At 47.3% G+C, this 19,097-nt stretch overlaps 1 protein-coding gene and 1 long non-coding RNA gene across 3 annotated transcripts; one reads left to right on the top strand and one right to left on the bottom strand.

Annotated features, from left to right (window-relative positions):
* Positions 1 to 9,309: 9,309 nt before the first annotated feature.
* LOC128118884 (ATP synthase subunit g, mitochondrial-like) lies at positions 9,310 to 12,157 on the bottom strand. Its single transcript, XM_052751660.1, has one exon. The coding sequence runs from the start codon at positions 9,722 to 9,724 to the stop codon at positions 9,413 to 9,415; it is 312 nt and encodes a 103-aa protein (XP_052607620.1). The 5' UTR covers positions 9,725 to 12,157; the 3' UTR covers positions 9,310 to 9,412.
* Positions 12,158 to 12,166: 9 nt separating this feature from the next.
* Positions 12,167 to 17,267, top strand: LOC128118885 (uncharacterized). Of its 2 annotated transcripts, none has more exons than XR_008221378.1 (2): positions 12,167 to 12,436; positions 15,727 to 17,267. It is a non-coding gene; the product is annotated as an uncharacterized LOC128118885 (long non-coding RNA). The 2 variants fall into 2 exon arrangements; XR_008221379.1 differs by lacking the exon at positions 12,167 to 12,436 and adding an exon at positions 12,938 to 14,946.
* Positions 17,268 to 19,097: the final 1,830 nt, after the last annotated feature.

Below are 19,097 nucleotides of genomic sequence, written 5' to 3'. Positions count from 1 at the left end.
CTCGATTGCGCAGGAGCTGCCTCTGAATCCTACTGATTCTCCTTCAAGTGAAATAATATCCACTTAGAAAAAAAGCCAGATGGAAAGCCAAGGACCCCTGCTGGCTACAAGAAACCTGAATGTGGGCTCTTCAGTCTAAGTCTGCCCTGCTCAGAAGGGGAGGGGCCATGGTCCACGGACAGCTAGGGCCACAAGAGCAAGGGACTAGAGGATTCCAGGGTGAGGGGCATAGTCAGTCAGACGGTGCATTCTCTAGGCATGTCCATCAGCAAGATCCATACTCTCCTTGAAAACAGGGACCATGTATGGATAGTTATAAATCAGGAAGACACTCTAAGGCTGTGGGTTCCAGTTTTTGTGTGTTTGGAGGGGTGTGAAGATACTGATTAACTTCCAACTCTGCTAAAAGAAATATGTATTAGAAAATTCTAGAATAAGCACAGATCAGATTACCAATGCTTAGGAATGAAGTGAATTAACTGGAGGCAGAAAGTGCAATTCACCGAACAGCTGAGGCTGAACACACAGGCTTGGTCCTCAGTTGTGGACAGTGCTCTCCAGCTGGACTTGAAAATGAAAACCCAGGGGTGCACACAGGAGGACTGCCACAGAGTGAGGCCGGCCTGGACTACAGAGAGAGAGATCCTGTCTCTAAATAAACAAACTTAATTAAAAACCTGAATACAGGCTCTTTGTGAAAAGCACAAACTGAATATTGATGTCACTGAGGAAAGGGAACTGGGAAGCAGCAGGAACACGTCACTGTGTGAGCTGCGAAGTGTTTCACGGTGTAATTATTTCACAGCTCCTTCACACTCATCTTTCCTGGCTGGTCATGGTGGTGGGTGCCTGTGATATCAGTATTTAGGAGACAGGTGGGTTTCTGGTTCAAAGCCAGTTTGGCTTACATATAGAGATTAAGTCACACACACACACACACACACACACACACACACACACACACACACACATACACACACACACTAATAAAAACAAACACAGGACACGGGTGCACACACACAACCAACAGACTGCCATGAAGATCTGTGCAAAAGCCTTCATAGGGGCACAGGCTCCCATTGGGTTATGGTTAGTGTGAATTGTCAGCTTGACAAAATCTAGAATTAGCTGGGAGATGGGCCCCTGAGCATCTCTCTCTCTCTCTCTCTCTCTCTCTCTCTCTCTCTCTCTCTCTCTCTCTCTGTGTGTGTGTGTGTGTGTGTGTGTGTGTGTGTGTGTGTGTGTGTGTGTGTGATGGCCATCTTGCAGGCAGCTGTCAGGAGATGAGTCCGAGCTGCTGCTGGCCTGAGACTGTGAGATGAAGCTGGCTGCCAGCCGCCATGAGCTAAGCAGCATGGCTTCGGATTCCCACCACAGTACACAGAGGAGTCTCCAAGCTTCGCAGTGTGGTGCATGGTGGATTTAGCCTTTGCTAGTACAGACAAGAAGAAGGAGGAGGAGGAGGAGGAGGAGGAGGAGGAGGAGGAGGAGGAGGAGAAGAAGAAGAAGAAGAAGAAGAAGAAGAAGAAGAAGAAGAAGAAGAAGAAGAAGAAGAAGAAGAAGAAGAAGAAGTGTTTGTGCTACATGCTGCTGGATGGAAGCATAGACCCACTGCTTCACAGAGTCAGTGATGAGTGCTGTGGGATGGTCTGTATGTCAAATCTGTTGCTCTGATTGGTCAATGAATAAATCACTGATTGGCCAGTGGCCAGACAGGAAGTATAGGTGGGACTAACAGAGAGGAGAATTAAGGGAACAGAAAGGGAAAGGGAGATACTGCCAGCTGCTGCCATGACAAGCAGCATGTGAAGATGCCGGTAAGCCACGAGCCACGTGGCAAGGTATAGATTTATGGAAATGGATTAATTTAAGATATAAGAACAGTTAGCAAGAAGCCTGCCACAGCCATACAGTTTGAAACCAATATAAGTCTCTGTGTTTACTTGGTTGGGTCTGAGCAGCAGTGGGACTGGCCGGTGAGAGAGATTTGTCCTGACTGTGGGCAAGGCAGGAAAACTCTAGCTACAGATGAGCATGGTTCCCCCAGAGCTGGTGGTAAATGTAGTTCAGCCATGTTGGAAAGCTGAAGTGGGCAGAGCCAGCAGCCAAAGCTGCCATTTCAGTCCTAATAATGCTGCAGTTTAAAGCAATAGATTCACAATAAGACAGATTCAGACAGGATAAACCCTAAACAGTTTACAGTGTATGTAAAAATGTACATAGGCTTGGAAGAGAGAGGAAAAGGAATATAGACAGTTATATAGAGAAATAGAAAGTTTTAAAAAATAAAGTCTTTAAAGAGAAAGTAAAAGTAATATAAAAAATAAGTCATGGAAAGATAGAAATCACACAGAGACTCTGGATTATATTGTCTTTGGAATTTTTAACTGGAGAGAGACATTTGATTATAAAGGCTGCTAAGTTAAACCAATATATGTACTTTAAAGGTATCTTGACTTCAAAATTTGGATCTAAGGATATGTTGCTTTGGAAAGGAGGCTCTGCTTTTGTTTCCACAGGAAGCAAGAGGCTATGGATTTGTTCCAGGTTAAGATGGATCAGAATTGATCAAGCCAGACCTCTTGAACCTTAACAGATAGTACCTATCAACAAAAGTTATAGCAGGTCTTCCCAGGATTTTACCATTATCTTGAATTTTCTCAGGATCCCTGTAAGACTACCAGCACCCACAATCAGTAGGAAGTAGCCTAGAAAACTATGCCCACATTCCCAAAAAACTGGATTATGGATATTTGTCTTTGTTTAGGTTGTTGGTTACAAATTGCTATTGGTCATAGTCAATATCTTTCTAAAGAAAAAAGGGGGATAGGAAATAGATATGATAGGATGAAAGGGTAGATTATTGAATCTACTTTTAAAGAGCAACAGCTTATGTAAAATATTTTACATTTCTATGGATTTTAGTTTATTGATACAAATTTAAAGTTAATTTTGTTATACTATAAGTATATTTTTACTCTTGTTTAAGGTATTATGTTTATACAACTCATTTAAAATTGTAATGTATCATTAAGAAATACAGATTAATAGTTAATCATCTATGATAATCAAACTTGTAGTCATGTTAGTTAAGTTTTCTAGATATACATAGATATATTTCAATTAGGTAGGTAATCTTCAAACACTTCAAAGACTGACAGAATATGGCATTTAAAATGTTTTAAGGGCTGGAGAGGTGGCTCAGTGGTTAAGAGCACTGGCTGCTTTTCCAGAGGTCCTGAATTCAATTCCCAGCAACCACATGGTGTTGCTCACAACCATCCATAATGAGATCTGGTGCCCTCTTCTGATCTGCAAGCATACATGCAGGCAGAACACTGTATACATAATAAATAAATACATCTTTAACAAAAAAAATAATAAAATGCTTTAAAAACTTAGACTTTCTGGACAGTGAGACACATCTGCTCCTGGCAGCACCAATTTACTTCAAAGAAAAAGATGGGCCTTGAAGACACTCCACATGGAGTTTATCTTCTTCTTGGCAAAAATAGCCATTTGGGCAAGAAACTGTTCTTGCCTGGACTGCTTGATAAAATGTTGTATCAACTGGACATGCAGGACCCATAGGAAGGTGACCATTGAACTTTGCAAGGCAAAATTGTCCTTCAGGTTCCTGCTTTACAGAGGAGACTGTCATATATTCTACAGGACAGAGAGAGAAGCGACAGAGAGACTCTAGGCCTGTAGGTTGAAGAATGGATACCCCAACATTACAGAGGAATTTTGGGTGACTGTCCAGGCAACCAGCTGTCTGTCATTTCCAGAATTTTTGGAAGTTGCTTACAATGTACTTCCTGTTTATTTAGGTAATATTATATCTTTCTAGGGTCTTTGATGTAGTTGAAGACTAGATATATTTATAATTTTCCTTGGTTATGATAAAAGATAAGATAGATATGAAACTTTAGACTCACAAATATAGAATAGACAGAATATTTTCTTTAATTTTGCCAAATACAAATAGACTAGATATTGTAACTGTAATTCTTGCTTGATAACTGTTCTATTATATATAATTTTACTATGTTAAAGTTAAAACCTTCCTTTTTGATTAGACAGAAAAGGGGAAATGCTGTGGGATAATGCTTTTGTACACTGGTTTAATGAAACACTGATTGGCCAGTAGCCAGACAGGAAGTATAGGCAGGACAAGCAGATGAGGAGAATTCTGGGAAGAGGAAGGCTGAGTCAGGCGTTACCAGCCAGACACAGAGGAAGCAAGATGACAAGGCAGAACTGAGAAAAGGTACCAAGCCATGTGGCTAAATATAGATAAGAATTGTGGGTTAATTTAAGTGTAAGAGCTAGTCAGTAATAAGTCTGAGCTAATGGCCAAGCAGTATAGTTAATATAAGCTTCTGAGTGATTATTTTATAAGCGGGCCATGGGACCGCAAGGGCCTGGCAGGACCCAGAGAAAACCCTCCAACTACACACCCCTGCTTACATCTCATAACCATTCACACTGCACTGCCATTCACACCCTACCCCTGCTCACACTTCAGCCCATTCACACCCCACCCTTTTCACACCATGTCTCCATTCACGGTCAGATCCCCGTTCACAGCACATCCTCATTTACAGCATGCCCCATTCACACCCCCACCCAGTCATCCATGAACTAGCCATTCCTTCCCCACCAGCTACCTTCATGCCACCAAAGTTCATGCTTTGAATTCTTAAATCCATGTGCGGAAACAGCAGCCCAGCACATGGATGCACAAGCGTCTCAGGGAGCAGCCTCCTCCCATGGAGTCAGCTGCACTCTCAGGGCTGCTTATCCTTGGCTGTTGGCCCAAAAAGTGATTTATAATCTGATAAAATGAGCAGGACTCAGGAAGAGCTGATGTACTCATCTATCAATTCTCGTTCCTTCTGAAAATTCTGAAGAGAGTTGTTCCCTCTACCAAGAACCTGACTTGTTCACAGCTGTGTGGAGCCCCCTCTACGGAGACCCTGGCATGCTCACAGATAGGTGTGGAGCCCCCTCTACGGAGACCCTGGCATGCTCACAGATAGGTGTGGAGCCCCCTCTACGGAGACCCTGGCATGCTCACAGATAGGTGTGGAGCCCTCTCTACGGAGACCCTGGCATGCTCACAGATAGATGTGGAGCCCCCTCTACAGAGACCCTGGCATGCTCACAGATAGATGTGGAGCCCCCTCTACGGAGACCCTGGCATGCTCACAGATAGGTGTGGAGCCCCCTCTACAGAGACCCTGGCATGCTCACAGATAGGTGTGGAGCCCTCTCTACAGAGACTCTGGCATGCTCATAGATAGGTATGGAGCCCCCTCTACAGAGACCCTGGCATGCTCACGGGTCACAGATAGGTGTGGACCCCCCTCTATGGGGACCCTGGCATGCTCACAGCTAGGTGTGGACCCCCCTCTATGGGGGCCCTGGCATGCTCACAGCTAGGTGTGGAACCCTTCCCTCTACAGGGAACCTGGCATGTTCACAGCTATAAGGGTCCATTTTTATTCACCATTTCATGGTCTAGCCCAGCACCATGCTTTGGACATAGAGGGCCCTAGCAAGTACTCTCAGAATGAAACATAAGGAGCAAGCTGACCATGTATGCTTGCCACTGCACTGTGGGGCATGGCAACTTCATCCAACTCCCAGGCCTCCCCCAGAACAGAAACCTATGCTTGTGAGAACTCCGTGAGAGGCCCCAGGGTCCTGGATTTTGTGAGGGCAGGACTTCTGCCTTCTGTCAACCATATTCACTCACTCACTCACACATTTGTATCCATTCATTTATTCACTCACTTATTCATTCATTTATTTGTGTCCATTTACTCATTCATGCACTCTCCATTCATTTACTCACTCACTCATTTGTATTCACTCATCACTGCTTGCATTCACTAATTCATCCTCATTTATTCACTCATTCATTCATTCACTCATTCATTCATAGTCTTGTTTATTCGCTCATTCCTATCCACTCGCTCATGCATATTAATCCACTCACTCATTTGCTGCTCACCTGTTTATATTATTATGTATGCTTACTCATTCCCTCATTCCCATGGATTCATTCCCACTATTCATTACATTCTAGAAGACAGTCAACGTCCTGCAGAGCATGTAGAAAAAGTGAACGTGTGTATGTAATAACCCGAATGTGCTGCAAGAACAAACCTTAGGAAGACAGTTCATGCAGTAAAAGATGCTCACAGATGGAGTCGGAGCAGCGGCTTCTGACAGTGTGTCCCACTTCCGACACACCATGGTTCACAGAACAGGATGATTGTACAACATGCAGCATGGGCAGAGGAGGCTGCTCTGGCCCTGAGCTGTCAAAACAGAGATGAGGGAACCCACAGCTGCATCCACCCGAGCCCGACCCTCAGGATGCACGGGAAGGGCCAGTCCCTGTGTGCGCAAGGGGAGACTGGTTCCTGGGACACAGGGATGACTGATTTCTGGTCCCCAGGTACTCAGGGATGACTGTTCCCTGGGCATACTTAAGGGTGACTTGTCTCATATGGAGGTTATTAGTCCCTGGGGATATACAGGGTGATAAGTCTCTAAGATATATGGGGGTGACCAGTCCAGTGTGACCTCATATTAATTATATCTGTGACAACATCTGGGCAAACCACCTGTTTCAGTTTCTGTTCCTGTCGCTGTGTAGAATGTAAGTGACTTTCCTTGGACCAATATCTCCCGAATAATGACGTGGAGGCTTTTTATTAATTATGGAAGCTCAGCTTTAACTTAGGCTTGTTCCTAACTAGTTCTTATAACTTAAATTAACCCGTATTTTTAAATCTACATTCTTTAATGTGGCTCAGTTACCTTTACTCTGTACTGTCCATCCTGTTTTCTCATGTCTGGCTGGCAACTCCACCTTTCTTCTTCCCTGAGACCTCTGTCCCCAGAGGTCCCCCCCAACTTCTTCCTGCCTAGCTATTGACCACTCAGCTCTTTATTAAATCAATCACAGTGACACATCTTCACCCAGTGTGAAGGAATATTCTGCAAGAATAGAATGCCCTAACAAAAGCAACATAGAGACGACAGGATTTGCTTCTGCTCACAATTCAAGGTGCAGTCCGTCATGGTGGGAAGTCAAGGCAGCTGGAGCTTGAAGTAGTTAGTCACATGACATCTGCAGTCGGTAACAGTTGGTAACATGAAGGCACGCTGCTGGTCATCTCCCTCTCTCTACTTACACAGGCCGGGATCCCAGCCAAGGAACAACACCGCCCACAGTGGACAGTCATCCCGCCTAAGTTAAACCACAGTCAAGGTTATTTCCCACAGGCACGCTCAAGGTCCATCTCCTGTGTGACTCTAGAGTCTGTCAAGTTGACTGCTAACCCTGCCACATCAACTCAATTCATGGAAGACATTATTGTCTTATGATTTCAGAGGTTTGGGTTCAAAAACCTCTTGGCTCTATGGTTGGAGGCCTATGGGAAGGCAGCCGGTCACAACAGAAAGGTGTGACAGAGAAAATCTGCTTAGCCTATGGCACAGAAAGTTGGCGGTGTGTGAAGGGATGAGGGACAGGAGAGGCCTGCCCAGAGCATGTCACCAGCAGCCAACTCCTTCCAGCCCAGTGCCATGTCCTGGTCTCTGCCCTTTTTAATAGCTCATCACATCATGAACCTGTCGATGAACTGAGCTGCTGATGAGGTCAGGGGCTTTTGAGCCAAAATCACTTCCTGAAGGCTATCAGCTCTGAACTAAGCCCTCAATACGCATGTGCCTTCAGAGCCAACCCGTAACATCTGCCTTGTTCTCCACACAAGGTCACATCCACTAGCCCTGAGAGTTGGGACTTGAGTGAAAAACAGTAAAACAATCTAGTAAGAAAATGGGAAGTGGAGCTGGAGAGGTGACTCAGCAGTCCTTGTGCTGGCTAGTTGGATGTTAGCGTGGCACAAGCTAGAGTTGTTTGGGAAGAGAGAAAAAAAAATTTCCCCTTGAAAAACTGCGAAAATGCTTCCACCAGATTGGCCTTTGGGCAAGTGTGTGGGACGTTTTCTTGATTGATGATTGGTATGGGAGGGCTCAGCTCTCTGTGGGCAGTGTCACCCCTGGGCTGATGGTTTTGAGTGCTATAAGGCAGCAGGATAATGGGACTGGAGAGATGGCTCAGCAGTTAAGAGTACTTGTTGCTCTTGCAGAGGACCCAGGTTCAACTCCCAGCACCAGCATGGTGGCTCACAACCATCTGTAACTCTGGTTTCAGGGGTGCCCTCTTCTTACCTCTTCAGGTGCCAGGATTGAATATGGTATACACATGTGCAGGCAGAACATTCATGTTAGGGACCTGGAGAAGTCCCACAAAAGACCACCATCCACGTATGCAATTAGTAAGAGCATTTGTTTTCTGGCATGCTGGGGCCTGCCATCACACACAAAGGCAAGGTGGCAAAGACACGAGAGGAAACTGAGGGCTCCTTTTAAGCCTAAGGGGAGTGTCCAAGGAAGTTAGCTCATCGTAGATATGACTGGTTTATGCAAGTGGCAATCCTGTTAGTAACTTCTAATTGGCTAGGGTTAGTTGGGGGTTGGTCAGGGCTATAGTTTTCCATTTTTGAGCAGGCCTGGACAAATCCTAGACTTTGTCCTTATTTGGTTATTACCCTGAACTGTTAATTATGGTGGCTGGCTCAGTGGCCCAGGCTTATTATGTCCTATTTCCCTTGTCCTTGTGTCAGGGGCACCAGTGATTGATTGCCCTTTGTTTGTGGTTCTTCTTTAGAAACTTTGTTCGGTTCCAAAAAGCAGGGACTGAGGCCTAGTTCTCAATGGAGTTATTAGGGCAGGCTGTCGTGATATTTTCCTAGCCCTCTCAATTTACATACTTAAAAATAAATAAAACCTTAAAAAAAAGAAAACAGGCTGAAAAAGCAAAGAGGAATAAGCCTTAAGCAGCACCCCTCCATGGCTTCTGCATCAGGTCCTGCCTCCAGGCTTTGGTCCTGTTTGAATTCCAACCCTGTCTTCTCTCAGTGATGGACTGGAATCTGGTAACTGTAAGTTGAAATAAACCCTTTCCTCCTCAAATTATTCTTGGTTATGGTGTTTTGTCACAGCAATAGCAACATCACCCTCTTGCAGAGGACTCAAGTTCAGTTACCATCACACACATTGGGCAGCTCTTAACTGTCTATAACTTCAGCTCCAAGGGATATGACGTCCTCTTCTGGAGTCCATGGGGACCTGTGCTCACATGTGCACACACTCACACAGAGACACATGTAGGGAAGTGATTAGAAAAGAAAATTTAAAGTTTGTTTTGTTTGGTTTCAATTTTTTTTTATCGACAGCTAATATTTTATTCAGACAGCAGTCTCATTACATGTGGTCCAAGAACATTCAAATAGGAACTCAAATAAAATCAGATGTTAAAGATCAGTCTTCAAACATCATAGCCAATGATGCCGCGTTTGCCTATGATCTCTCTGACATAAAACCACATCCACACTTCAGTGGCCACCAAACCATTCAGCATAGCTTCCTTAACTGTAAACTGTTTGAAGCTACCAGTTTTAGCACTTTGGATTATTTTTCCCGCACTCTGAATAGCTGCAGGGAGCTCAGCAGGGGTTGGGGGAACCAGCTCAACCTTGGCATACCGCCAAAATGTGGCCAATCGAGGCTTCAAGTAAGTCACGGCAGTGGTTACTAGCCCTGGGGCTTTCTCTGCAAAGTTACAGATGAACTTGGCCATGGTCTAGGATGGAAGGTCCGTCTCTTGGTTTCATATTTTGAGACAGGGTTTCTCTGTGTAACTGTTCTTGTTGTCCTGGAACTCTCTTTGTAGACCAGGCTGGCCTCGAACTCATGGAGATCGGCCTGCCTCTGCCTCTCAAGCGCTGGGGTTAAAGGCGTGTGCCACCACTGCCTGGTGAAAAATTAATTTTTTTTAAAGGGAAGGTAAAATTCAGGATATTGATTCTGTGAAGACTCAAAATGACAGTTTTGAGACTGGGTCTAATACAGCCTAGGTAGACCTGGCTGTGGCGATGGTCCCTACCCCTGGGTGGATGGGATTACATCACAGGCCCCCACGGCTTTTACCACCTCATTTTAGGCAGTGCTGGAATCAAACCCAGGGCCTCTGGTGTGTGAGGCCAGCCCTCAACACTGAATTTAAGTTTTTAAAGCCAATATAGCTGGTTGTGGTGCATACTTTTAATCCCAGCACTCAGGAGGCAGAGGCAGGAGGATCTCTGAGTTCAAGACCAGCCTGGTCTACAGAGTGACTTCCAGGACAGGCTCCAAAGCTACACAGAGAAACCCTGTCTTCAAATACCAGAAGAAGAAAAAAAAAAGAAAGAAAAAGAAAAAAAACACCAGTCTCCCGTGCTTTGGCTCATGCGCTTCTTTTGTTTGTTTGTTTTACATTTGTCTGACTGTTTTTGATTGTTTGGGGGTTTTCTTTTTGTTTTTGTTTTTGTTTTTTTCCACTTTTTTAAAGACAGGAATAGGTTTTAGCTGTTGATTAAACCCAGGGTGCATTGGTGACTCTTTGGGTGGTTTCTAGGATATTGGGGTCAATCGCAGTGACCCTTGGAAGGAAGAGCCAAGGCTGTGGACTCTTTCCCTAGAGTCCTGTCTGTCCATTTCCCCCCCTTCCCTCATATCATCATTTTCTTGTGTCTTCCGCATCCGGAGAGAGGTCACATCCCGCATCCAACTAGCTGAAACAGCCCCTGTGGGTGACCTGCGTCTCTGTGGAGCCTGTACTGCTGCTGGTCATGTCTTGTCCATGTCTTGTCCTGACTATAATCAGAGACCCAGTCTGCTTTGGGGAGAACTAACAGGAGGAAGTGGCTCTTTAGCAAATTATGCTGTCCTTGTCCTGGCGGCCATGTTTGCGAGAAGCCCTTTCTTCTCAGCGTGAGTGATGGAGAAGTGGTTAATTAAGAGCCCTCCCTGTTCGACCCCCATCTGCAGGGTTGGGCCCTCTGTAAAACGCTGGCAGTCTCAGCAGTGCCTCCCCCAAAGGCTGAGATTCATTTCCATTGTAAAGGACACGCTTTTCTGCCACATCTCCACTTTGCAGGCTGGGTGGAGAACGCGGATCCAGCTGTTCTGTTCCCTTCGTGCTGAGCCGGTGGATGCATTTTTGAGCAATTATCTGGCTTGCGTTTTTTGTTTTAACGAGTTCCCGGTAGCTCCTTGGGTATTCTTTTCTCAGTTAATTGCTTGCTTCTCATCTCGTGTATCCAGGACTTAGGGGGTGGTGCGCTCTAGAGCCACCTGTCCGTGGTCCTTGTTGTGAGGACATTCCTTGAGACAGGAGAGGGGCACTGCCTGGCAGCCTTGACTGTTGGTCCCGCCCCTCTGCCCTAAGTGCTGTGAAGTCTTGGCGGCTGGTTCTCCCCAACACCCACCCCTCAGCCAGCCCTTTCCTTCTTCACAAGGGCACAGTGGTGGCTGGAAAACCTCAGCCACACTGACCTTGGACGAACCCCAGCGGGGCAGGACGGGGGGGTGGAGGAGATCGGGCAGTTCTTTGCCACTTACGTAAGGAGCCGGCGGTGTGTGGGTTCTCTCGGGAGTCACGTCACAGATGCACCCTGCACGTCCGCCGGTCCCTTTGCCCTTGAGTTGCCTGGCAGGGGTGGCAGCCTTTCTGGCCATGTGAGCTGGCGGAGCCAGGGTTGTCTCTCTGTGTGGTCCTTTTATTGTCTGTCTGCCCGGGAAATGATCCAAACCTCAACTGTAGCCCAAGATGTCCAAAGTCCAGAACGCTGGCTGATCCAGGCAGCCGAGGAAGTAAACAGTTTTTCATGGTCCTCACAAAGGGCCCAAACAAGAGCTCTGCAGCCTGAGCGAGCCTCGGAGAGGGCTCGGGCGAGAGCATCTGCTCTGTAGTCCTGGCAGAGAGAAACTGGGAGCTTTGTCTTCCTTTTGAATAACCCAAAACATTAGCCTCTAAAAAGCAGATTGGACCGTGCCCCGCACCAAAGTGGGCTGAAGTCCTACAACCCCCAGCTCCTCCAGTGAGTGACCTTATTTGGTGATGGGGTCACTCACTGCAGATGTAACTGGTCACACTGAAATGAGGTCACATTGGAGTGGGGGGCTTCATCCACCGTAACCGGGTCCCTAAGAATGAGTGGAGTCCGGATGCAGGCTGGAGCACAGAAATGGAGGTAAAGTCGGAAGGAGGGAGGCAGGGAAAAGGGGGGAGAAAAGCAAAGAGAGACAGAGAAAGGCGTACAGTAGAAGCAAGGGAGGAGAAAGGCAGAGGTTGAGGTTCCACATCTGGACAGGCCTGGGACGGGTCCCCTCAGAGAGAGAGAGAGAGCCTGGGCTGCACCCCGCTTGGGCCTCTTCTCGGGTCCTAAGGCCTTATGGGGTACTGTGCTTGGAGGAGGACAGCTCCAGGTCATGGATCCAAGCAGACTGACTGAGCAAACCACAGGAAGAGGTACTCTGCTTTCTCTCCCGTTTCCTGTGGATCTGGCTGCATCCACTTACTCACCATGGATGCCATGATGGCTCCTCTCCCAAGGGGCCAGCTGGCAACCTTGGGACCAGCAGCCCTCCTTCCTTGTCACCTGCCCATCTGAGTGCTCACTAAGTCTGGTCTACTTTCACTTAGTGTCTCTGGTCGTTCAGGGCCTCCCTGTCTCTGGCCTCGGTGATAATTTCTTTATGTCAGTACCAGTCTTACTGTCTAAAATCTTAGGCCAGACCATGCTCACCTCCCCCTGTAGTCTGCAATGGCTCCCATCTGCTTTCCGTAGGAGAGTCATTTCTAGACTCAAGTTGCTGCCAGCAGCCTCCCCTTCCACCTGGGATCCATACACCCCACTTCTCCACCCAGACCCCTTGGCTGCTCTGCTGGGCACTTTCATATCCTGGGCTCTACTCATCCACCTTTTAAAAGCCCCACCCCACGCTCACCTCGGTCCTCCATCCGGTGAGTGTTGCAGACTCTCTGTTCTGTAGAATTCTTGTCTCTTAAGGACGTAGAGCCAGGGGCACAGAGAGCAAAGAGGGAGATGGGCAAGGATTTATCAAGCAGAGGAAAACGTTCTCAGCGTTCTCAGGAAGAGGCTTCCTCTAGGGATTTCTAAGTGGGTTTTAAAAGAGGAAATGGGTTTTGACTGGTTCTTATATATGTTAATTAGGCGAGAAAGTAGGACCAATCAGGAGAGAGCACACCAAACCTGAAAGGTTCTCAATTAAATCTGTGGCTCCACCCCTTGATGTTACCAAGGATATGGGCAGGATATGTGTGTGTGTGTGTGTGTGTGTGTGTGTGTGTGTGTGTGTGTGCGCGCGCGCATGGGAGAGCTGGTCCCTTTGGGTTTTACCCTAGAGAGACTATATACCTCCTGCCTGTCTTGGAGGCATGGTCCTGACTTCCCTGTAGGTCACACCAACTCCTCTAGCTCCACATACCACCCCATCTGCTGAAATATTTTCTTCCTCTCTGACAAAGTAAGCATTTACAGCGTCCTGGCTGTCCTGATTGGAACTTTCTAGAAGGAAACTTGTATCACAGGAGCTTGTCCTGAAGGCAGAGCCTGCTCCACGATTTGAGGGACTTTCTTTTCTGGTGATGGAGCGCCTGCTGCGTCTTTACAACTCCTAATTGGCTCCAGCTGCTGCTGGGTGACTGGGAAGGTCTCAGAGAGGATCCTCTTCCACCTTTTGTGCCAACAGAACATGGGAGGGGACCCCTGCCCTGCCCCCCTGCTCTGCCTGCCCATTTTCTAACTGTCTTTGATCTGCCATGACCACCACGGACACTCAGAAAAGTGAAGGCCTGGCCATGCTGAAGGACTATGGTGTGTTACCACCGAGAAGGAATATCCCTGGGGGACTTTTTTTCTGTTCTTCTCCGAGGTCACCTAGGCAGCTAGAGTCATGTCAGGGTCTCCATTCTTCAGTGTTTGACTGCTGCAGAGGAATCACTCTGTGAGTCATCAGGCAAGCGCTCTGAAACCCCAGATGCAGGTGGGATTCCCATAGTTCCCTCAGCCGTACTCACAACAACACAACACAGCTGCCCGGACACTGTGGGGGTCAAGGACCCAAGCCTGCATACTCTGGACAGGTGTCATGCTGTGTGTGGCGGCCATGGAGGTGTGTCTCCCTGTCTGTTCCCTCTTTTCTGCCCCTTTGTACTCCCAGGAGCTCCTTTCGGGTTTCCACTTCCTCAAGCCATACCTCAGCCCTGGGCTTTATCCAACCTGAGCCTTGCTCTGGGAATCTTGTAGGAAGGTTCTGGAACAAAAGGGCATGACTCACAAGACAGCTTCTGGAGGTGGCCTTCTACAGTTCAGGGATTCCCCTGTGGGGGTGGGGTTTATATGCCCTTAGTAAGGCCAGATGATAGCATAGGAGACCCCAGAGTGGAGGCTGTTGTTGGGACAACTTTCTGAGCCTGGGCACTCAAGTCTTTACAGCTCCAGGAAGCCACATACGTTAATTTGGGTCAATATTATCCAAATGACCACCTACTTTTTTTTTAATGTGTGCATATGCATGCACATACATGTCAAGGACAGAGGGGAAGCTGGGTATCTTCCTCAGTCACTCTCCACCTCACTTTTTGAGCCAGCGTCTCTCACTGAACCCGAAGCTCACTGATGAAGCCAGCGAGCTCCAGGAGTCTGCCTGTCTCCACCTCCCCAGTTCTCAGGAAACACGTTCATGCCACCACATGGGGGGCTGGGGGTGTGAACTCAGATCCTCCTGCTTGAGCAGCTTGACGATGGAGCCACCTCTCCAGCCCCAAACATCCACTTTAAAATGAACTTCTAGAGGGAGATAGGAACCGAGAGAAAGGACAATACCAATGAGCTTGGGGTCAAGCCACTAAATTCCAGATGAGCGTGCAAGGACCGGAAGATGCCCTGATAGATGCCAAGAACTTGAGAAGGTCCAGGGAGTCTGCGGGCCTCAGTTTACCCTGGCTGAAGTGAGGTAATAATGGCTGGCGGACCACAGTTTCGAGGCATAGTAAGGGATGGCATAGATAAGTGCACACAACGACCTTTGCCTCCTCACACAACAGAGGTCAAACTCTGCCACATCCCAAACCCCTAGCCATTTAAAAAAGATGCCAGTGTGAGCCTCCAGGCTTCTTATTTACCTGTTAGTGCAGAAGAAAGGAAGCCCCACGTGCCGAGCACATAGAGGCCTTTTCAGTCAGATCTTGGAGAACTCATTTCAAATAATTATACAAACAGTTCCCACTTCACCTGGCAACTGGGAGAGGTGTTCCCCTCCTCACCCGCTGAACTTTCCATGACCCCCTCCTTGTTTGCACGTTGTGTGGAGAGCTGCTGGTGTGTGAAGCACCTCTGAGCACTTTCTGCATCCACAAGGCTCCAGAGGACTGAATCCTTAGGTAGGCTGGAGACATCCCACAGTTCGTGTGGTCCTTAGGGTGTGCCCAGGTGAACCCAGCTGCGGCTACCCCGTGGCCAGGCTTAGGTAAACCAATCTCTAACTGTCATTGGGAGATGCATCCCAAAGCCCAGAGGATGGATGCCTAGACCTGGCAACAGTGTGAACTCCTGGGTAGACTAAGCTTTTCTTATTTATGTGTCCCCATGCCGAAGTTTAACTTATAAATAGGGCACAATGGTAGATTAATAATGGCTAAAAATAAACCAGGGCGATTGTTAATAACATATACTACAGAAAGCTCTCTCGTGTTGTCTCTCTCCATCAACCCCTCTTCCCTGTTTTCTCTCGTAGGAAGCACCCTACTGCTGCTCTTTGCCACATCTATGTTAACAGCAACCCCGTCTGTGTCAGTGAGATAGGGGGTCACCTTGGCAGAAACCCTAGTCAATTAAGACAACTAAGATGGCCACCTGGGTGACCAGCAGGTGGGCGGCATACCCAGCACGAAGATGCTGGACTGAGCAATGGCTCACAGAGAGGGTGGGATGCGGAGAACCGTGAGCTTTACCATACCACTCAATGGAAAATTGGGAATTTCTATTTCTAGAATTTTTCTACTTAACGTTTTGAGAAACTGGGAAGGAGACCTCACAGGAGGAGGCTGGAGTATAAGCTAAGACCCCCAAGGTAGAAAAGCCTGGAAGAAAATGTTAGCAGATGTTCCCTGGAGCAGGTCTATCCCTACCCACCATCCACGTTTAGCTCCTAGCACCTTCAGTAGCCAGCAGAGTTACTGGAGTCCCTTCCTTCCTGGCTGAGATGCCACCTGTTCACCTCCCCAGTGGTCGGACAAAGCAAGGCGACTCCTGGGGTACACTCGGAGTGGAGCACACAGAAGCATGGGACGCCTTCCACCACGTCAGTGTAGGCACCTCAACCCTCCATGTAAGCTTGCTCTCTGGAGCCATCTCCAGCTCTAGGATGAACACTGGCCAGGCCTCTGCAGGTAGCCTGATCTCACAAAGGACCGAAAGAGAAACAGGCCGAGAGACAAAACAGAGAGAAGGGCAGATCTTGCTCTGACCCTTCGACTTGGCTCTGCGGTCTGCACCTCGAGCTGGAAATCCAGCAGATCTCCCAGCCCACGTTCACAGCTATGTTCACAGTGCTGCAAGGCCCTTTCAGCTAAACGAACTAGTGACACGTGAAATCTAATTAAAGGGCAATTTATACATTTGCAGCTTTTCACATTCTGTGCGAACAATGATCGTCCACAAGCCCCACAGTTAACTACAGTTTGCATTAAAGTCCCCCCCACTTGGGGGACATGTGACTAATTATTGTAATCACTTCCGTTAATATGCATGCCTAGCCTTTTGTGTCATGCAAATGTGACACCAAGCCAGCATGAGGAAGTTACCGGAAATCACTGACAGACAAAGACAAGCCATTGTGATCACGTTTCATTTTGAGCATAAAGACCCTCAACTTTTGAGACTGTGCTGTGCCCCCAAAGTCTGCTGGGCTGCTTTCCCTGGAAAGGCTCAGAGCATTCGCTGGGAGGTTTGTTCTAGAAAACGAGGCTCTGGTGGGTAGCAGGGCTGGAAGGCTGTGAACAGCTCCTCTGACAGAGACTTCTGTAAGAACGGTGTGTTTATGGGGTCTCTGCAGGACTTCTCTCTCTTCCTCCAAGGAGCTATTTTAGCCCATCTTTTCCCCTTGTGTGAACATTTTTTTTTCCCACAGTAAGAACTATCTTTCATTACTTTGAGCTAGGTGCAAAGTGAGTCATTATTTGAGCTGTCTTCTCTCCAGCAGGAAAACACCATTATTATCCCCATTTTTCAGATAATAAAAATGGAACATGGTAAAATAAAACATGGAAAGGAAAAGCTGGGGAATTTAATGCAATATTTGTCTCTAGTTCAAATACACAATTGTTGCTCTGTCTTTTTTTTTTTTTTTTCTTCTCATAAGTCTTCTTTAATCCAGGCGGAGGTTTTCAGCAGCGAGAGGGGCTTCCAGCTCTGCTGTCTGAGGTGAGTTTATTTTCCTTTGGTTTAAAGGCTAAAGGCCCTGGTTCAACACCCCGAGGTTGTAGAGAGTCCACAGTGTATGGTGAGCCCCACACTGCGTGTCCAAATCCTGTTCCCGATGACTCTTCCAATGTGGGGAATGTTCAGGATTGCATGCCAGGCCTTCTAATGGTCATTTCTCTATCTTTGGAAGGCAGAAACATCCCGGCTTCTGTTGACACTGATGCCACACTGAGTGGTCTGCCAGGTCCACTTACTGGTTGGCCTCACGAAGCCAGCCTAGAGCCTATCTTGAAAAGCAATCATTCAGTCAAAGGCTACTTGCACCATTCCAGGGCAAAATGTGCTTCTCTCGAAACTTCAGTTGTTTACAAGTCAGACACGATTTTTGAAATGATTCCTTAGTCAAGTATTTAGTGTGAGTCAAAAATCACATACTTCCTGAAGAGGCGCTACTCTGCATGCTTGGTGCTGGGTGGGACTGAGGGCTGCCTCTTGGGGGTTTTTATACAGAAGCCCAGAACTGATGGAGAGTTTACCAGCCACATTCACCTGCACCCCTATGCCCTAGCAGCCCGATAAAGCAACAGTCCACAAAGCATCATCAGCATAGCATGTTGCTTTCTGTTCTGACCTAGAGCTGTTGTCTGCCTGTGGTTTGTATCTGTGCCTTCTCAGTTGAGGCCCTTCCTGCTGGGGGGCCTCTTGGTTGCTTTCTATGTTTTGTTGTGAATAACTAGGCCCATCCCGCTGCTTCCTCTGTGGAGTATCTGGGGTCAGAACATACACAGCCCAGGCCAGGCCAGGGCAGGACAGAGAGAGCATGGAAGCTTTTGTGAATCAAAGTGGGATATAAGACAATAAATATGTAGGGGAGTCTCATCTGGGGTGCCACATGGGACCAGAGGAATTGGGAGTTCTTGGTATCATTAATAAAAGAATTTAAGAATGGACTCAGAAGTGGACATGAGGGAAAGTTTATTTGAGTTTTAAAGAAAAACCAAAGGGCAGACAGGCTCCGAGAATGGAGAAAAGAGAGAAAAACCACAGCAGAAGTAGCCACGTGGTAAAAGAAGATGGAGACAGGGGCTATCTTCTTAGAAAAAGAGAGAGCTCGCGGTGTTTGGAAAAGCATATCCAGGCTTTGGCAGACATCCAAAATAATGAAAAAGAGATAAAAAGGAGAAAAAGCAAAACATTATACTTTTCTGAGTAATTTGGAAAAGTGATCAGGTTTAAGCCACACCAGCATGGCTGCAACTCCATAAATCACTGCACAGAGAGCAGGGATCCTGGAAAGAAAGGTACATGATCTCATGAAGGGGATAATTATTCCTCCCATCTCTTTAGCGTGATTTAAGGTGAATCCTCCTTCCCAGGGAGTGGTCCCTTGGCCAGGTGATTGACTTGCCCAACGGGTTAACTCTTTGGTGACACAGCAACAGCTCACACGTGTCCATCCAGAGGTACAGTCACCGCTTCCTTTAGGGGCCTTTGATGCTCCTTTGGGCCTGCCTTCCTCCTCATCTCCTGTGTCTTTAAGCCTGAGACCCAGCTTCTCCTTGTAAGAGACTTGGACTAGGAGAACTTACAAGGTCTAGGGAAGAGGGAACAAAAATTACTCAGCTCAGAACAAAAGGGAGGCTCACTAAGACGCTTCTTGGAGGGGCTGGTCACCTCAGTGTG

The sequence above is a fragment of the Peromyscus californicus genome, unplaced genomic scaffold (assembly GCF_007827085.1).
Source record: "Peromyscus californicus insignis strain IS unplaced genomic scaffold, ASM782708v3 Scaffold_23__1_contigs__length_62951481, whole genome shotgun sequence".
Lineage (NCBI taxonomy): Eukaryota > Metazoa > Chordata > Mammalia > Rodentia > Cricetidae > Peromyscus > Peromyscus californicus.
This window is presented reverse-complemented; position numbering and strand designations above follow the sequence as displayed.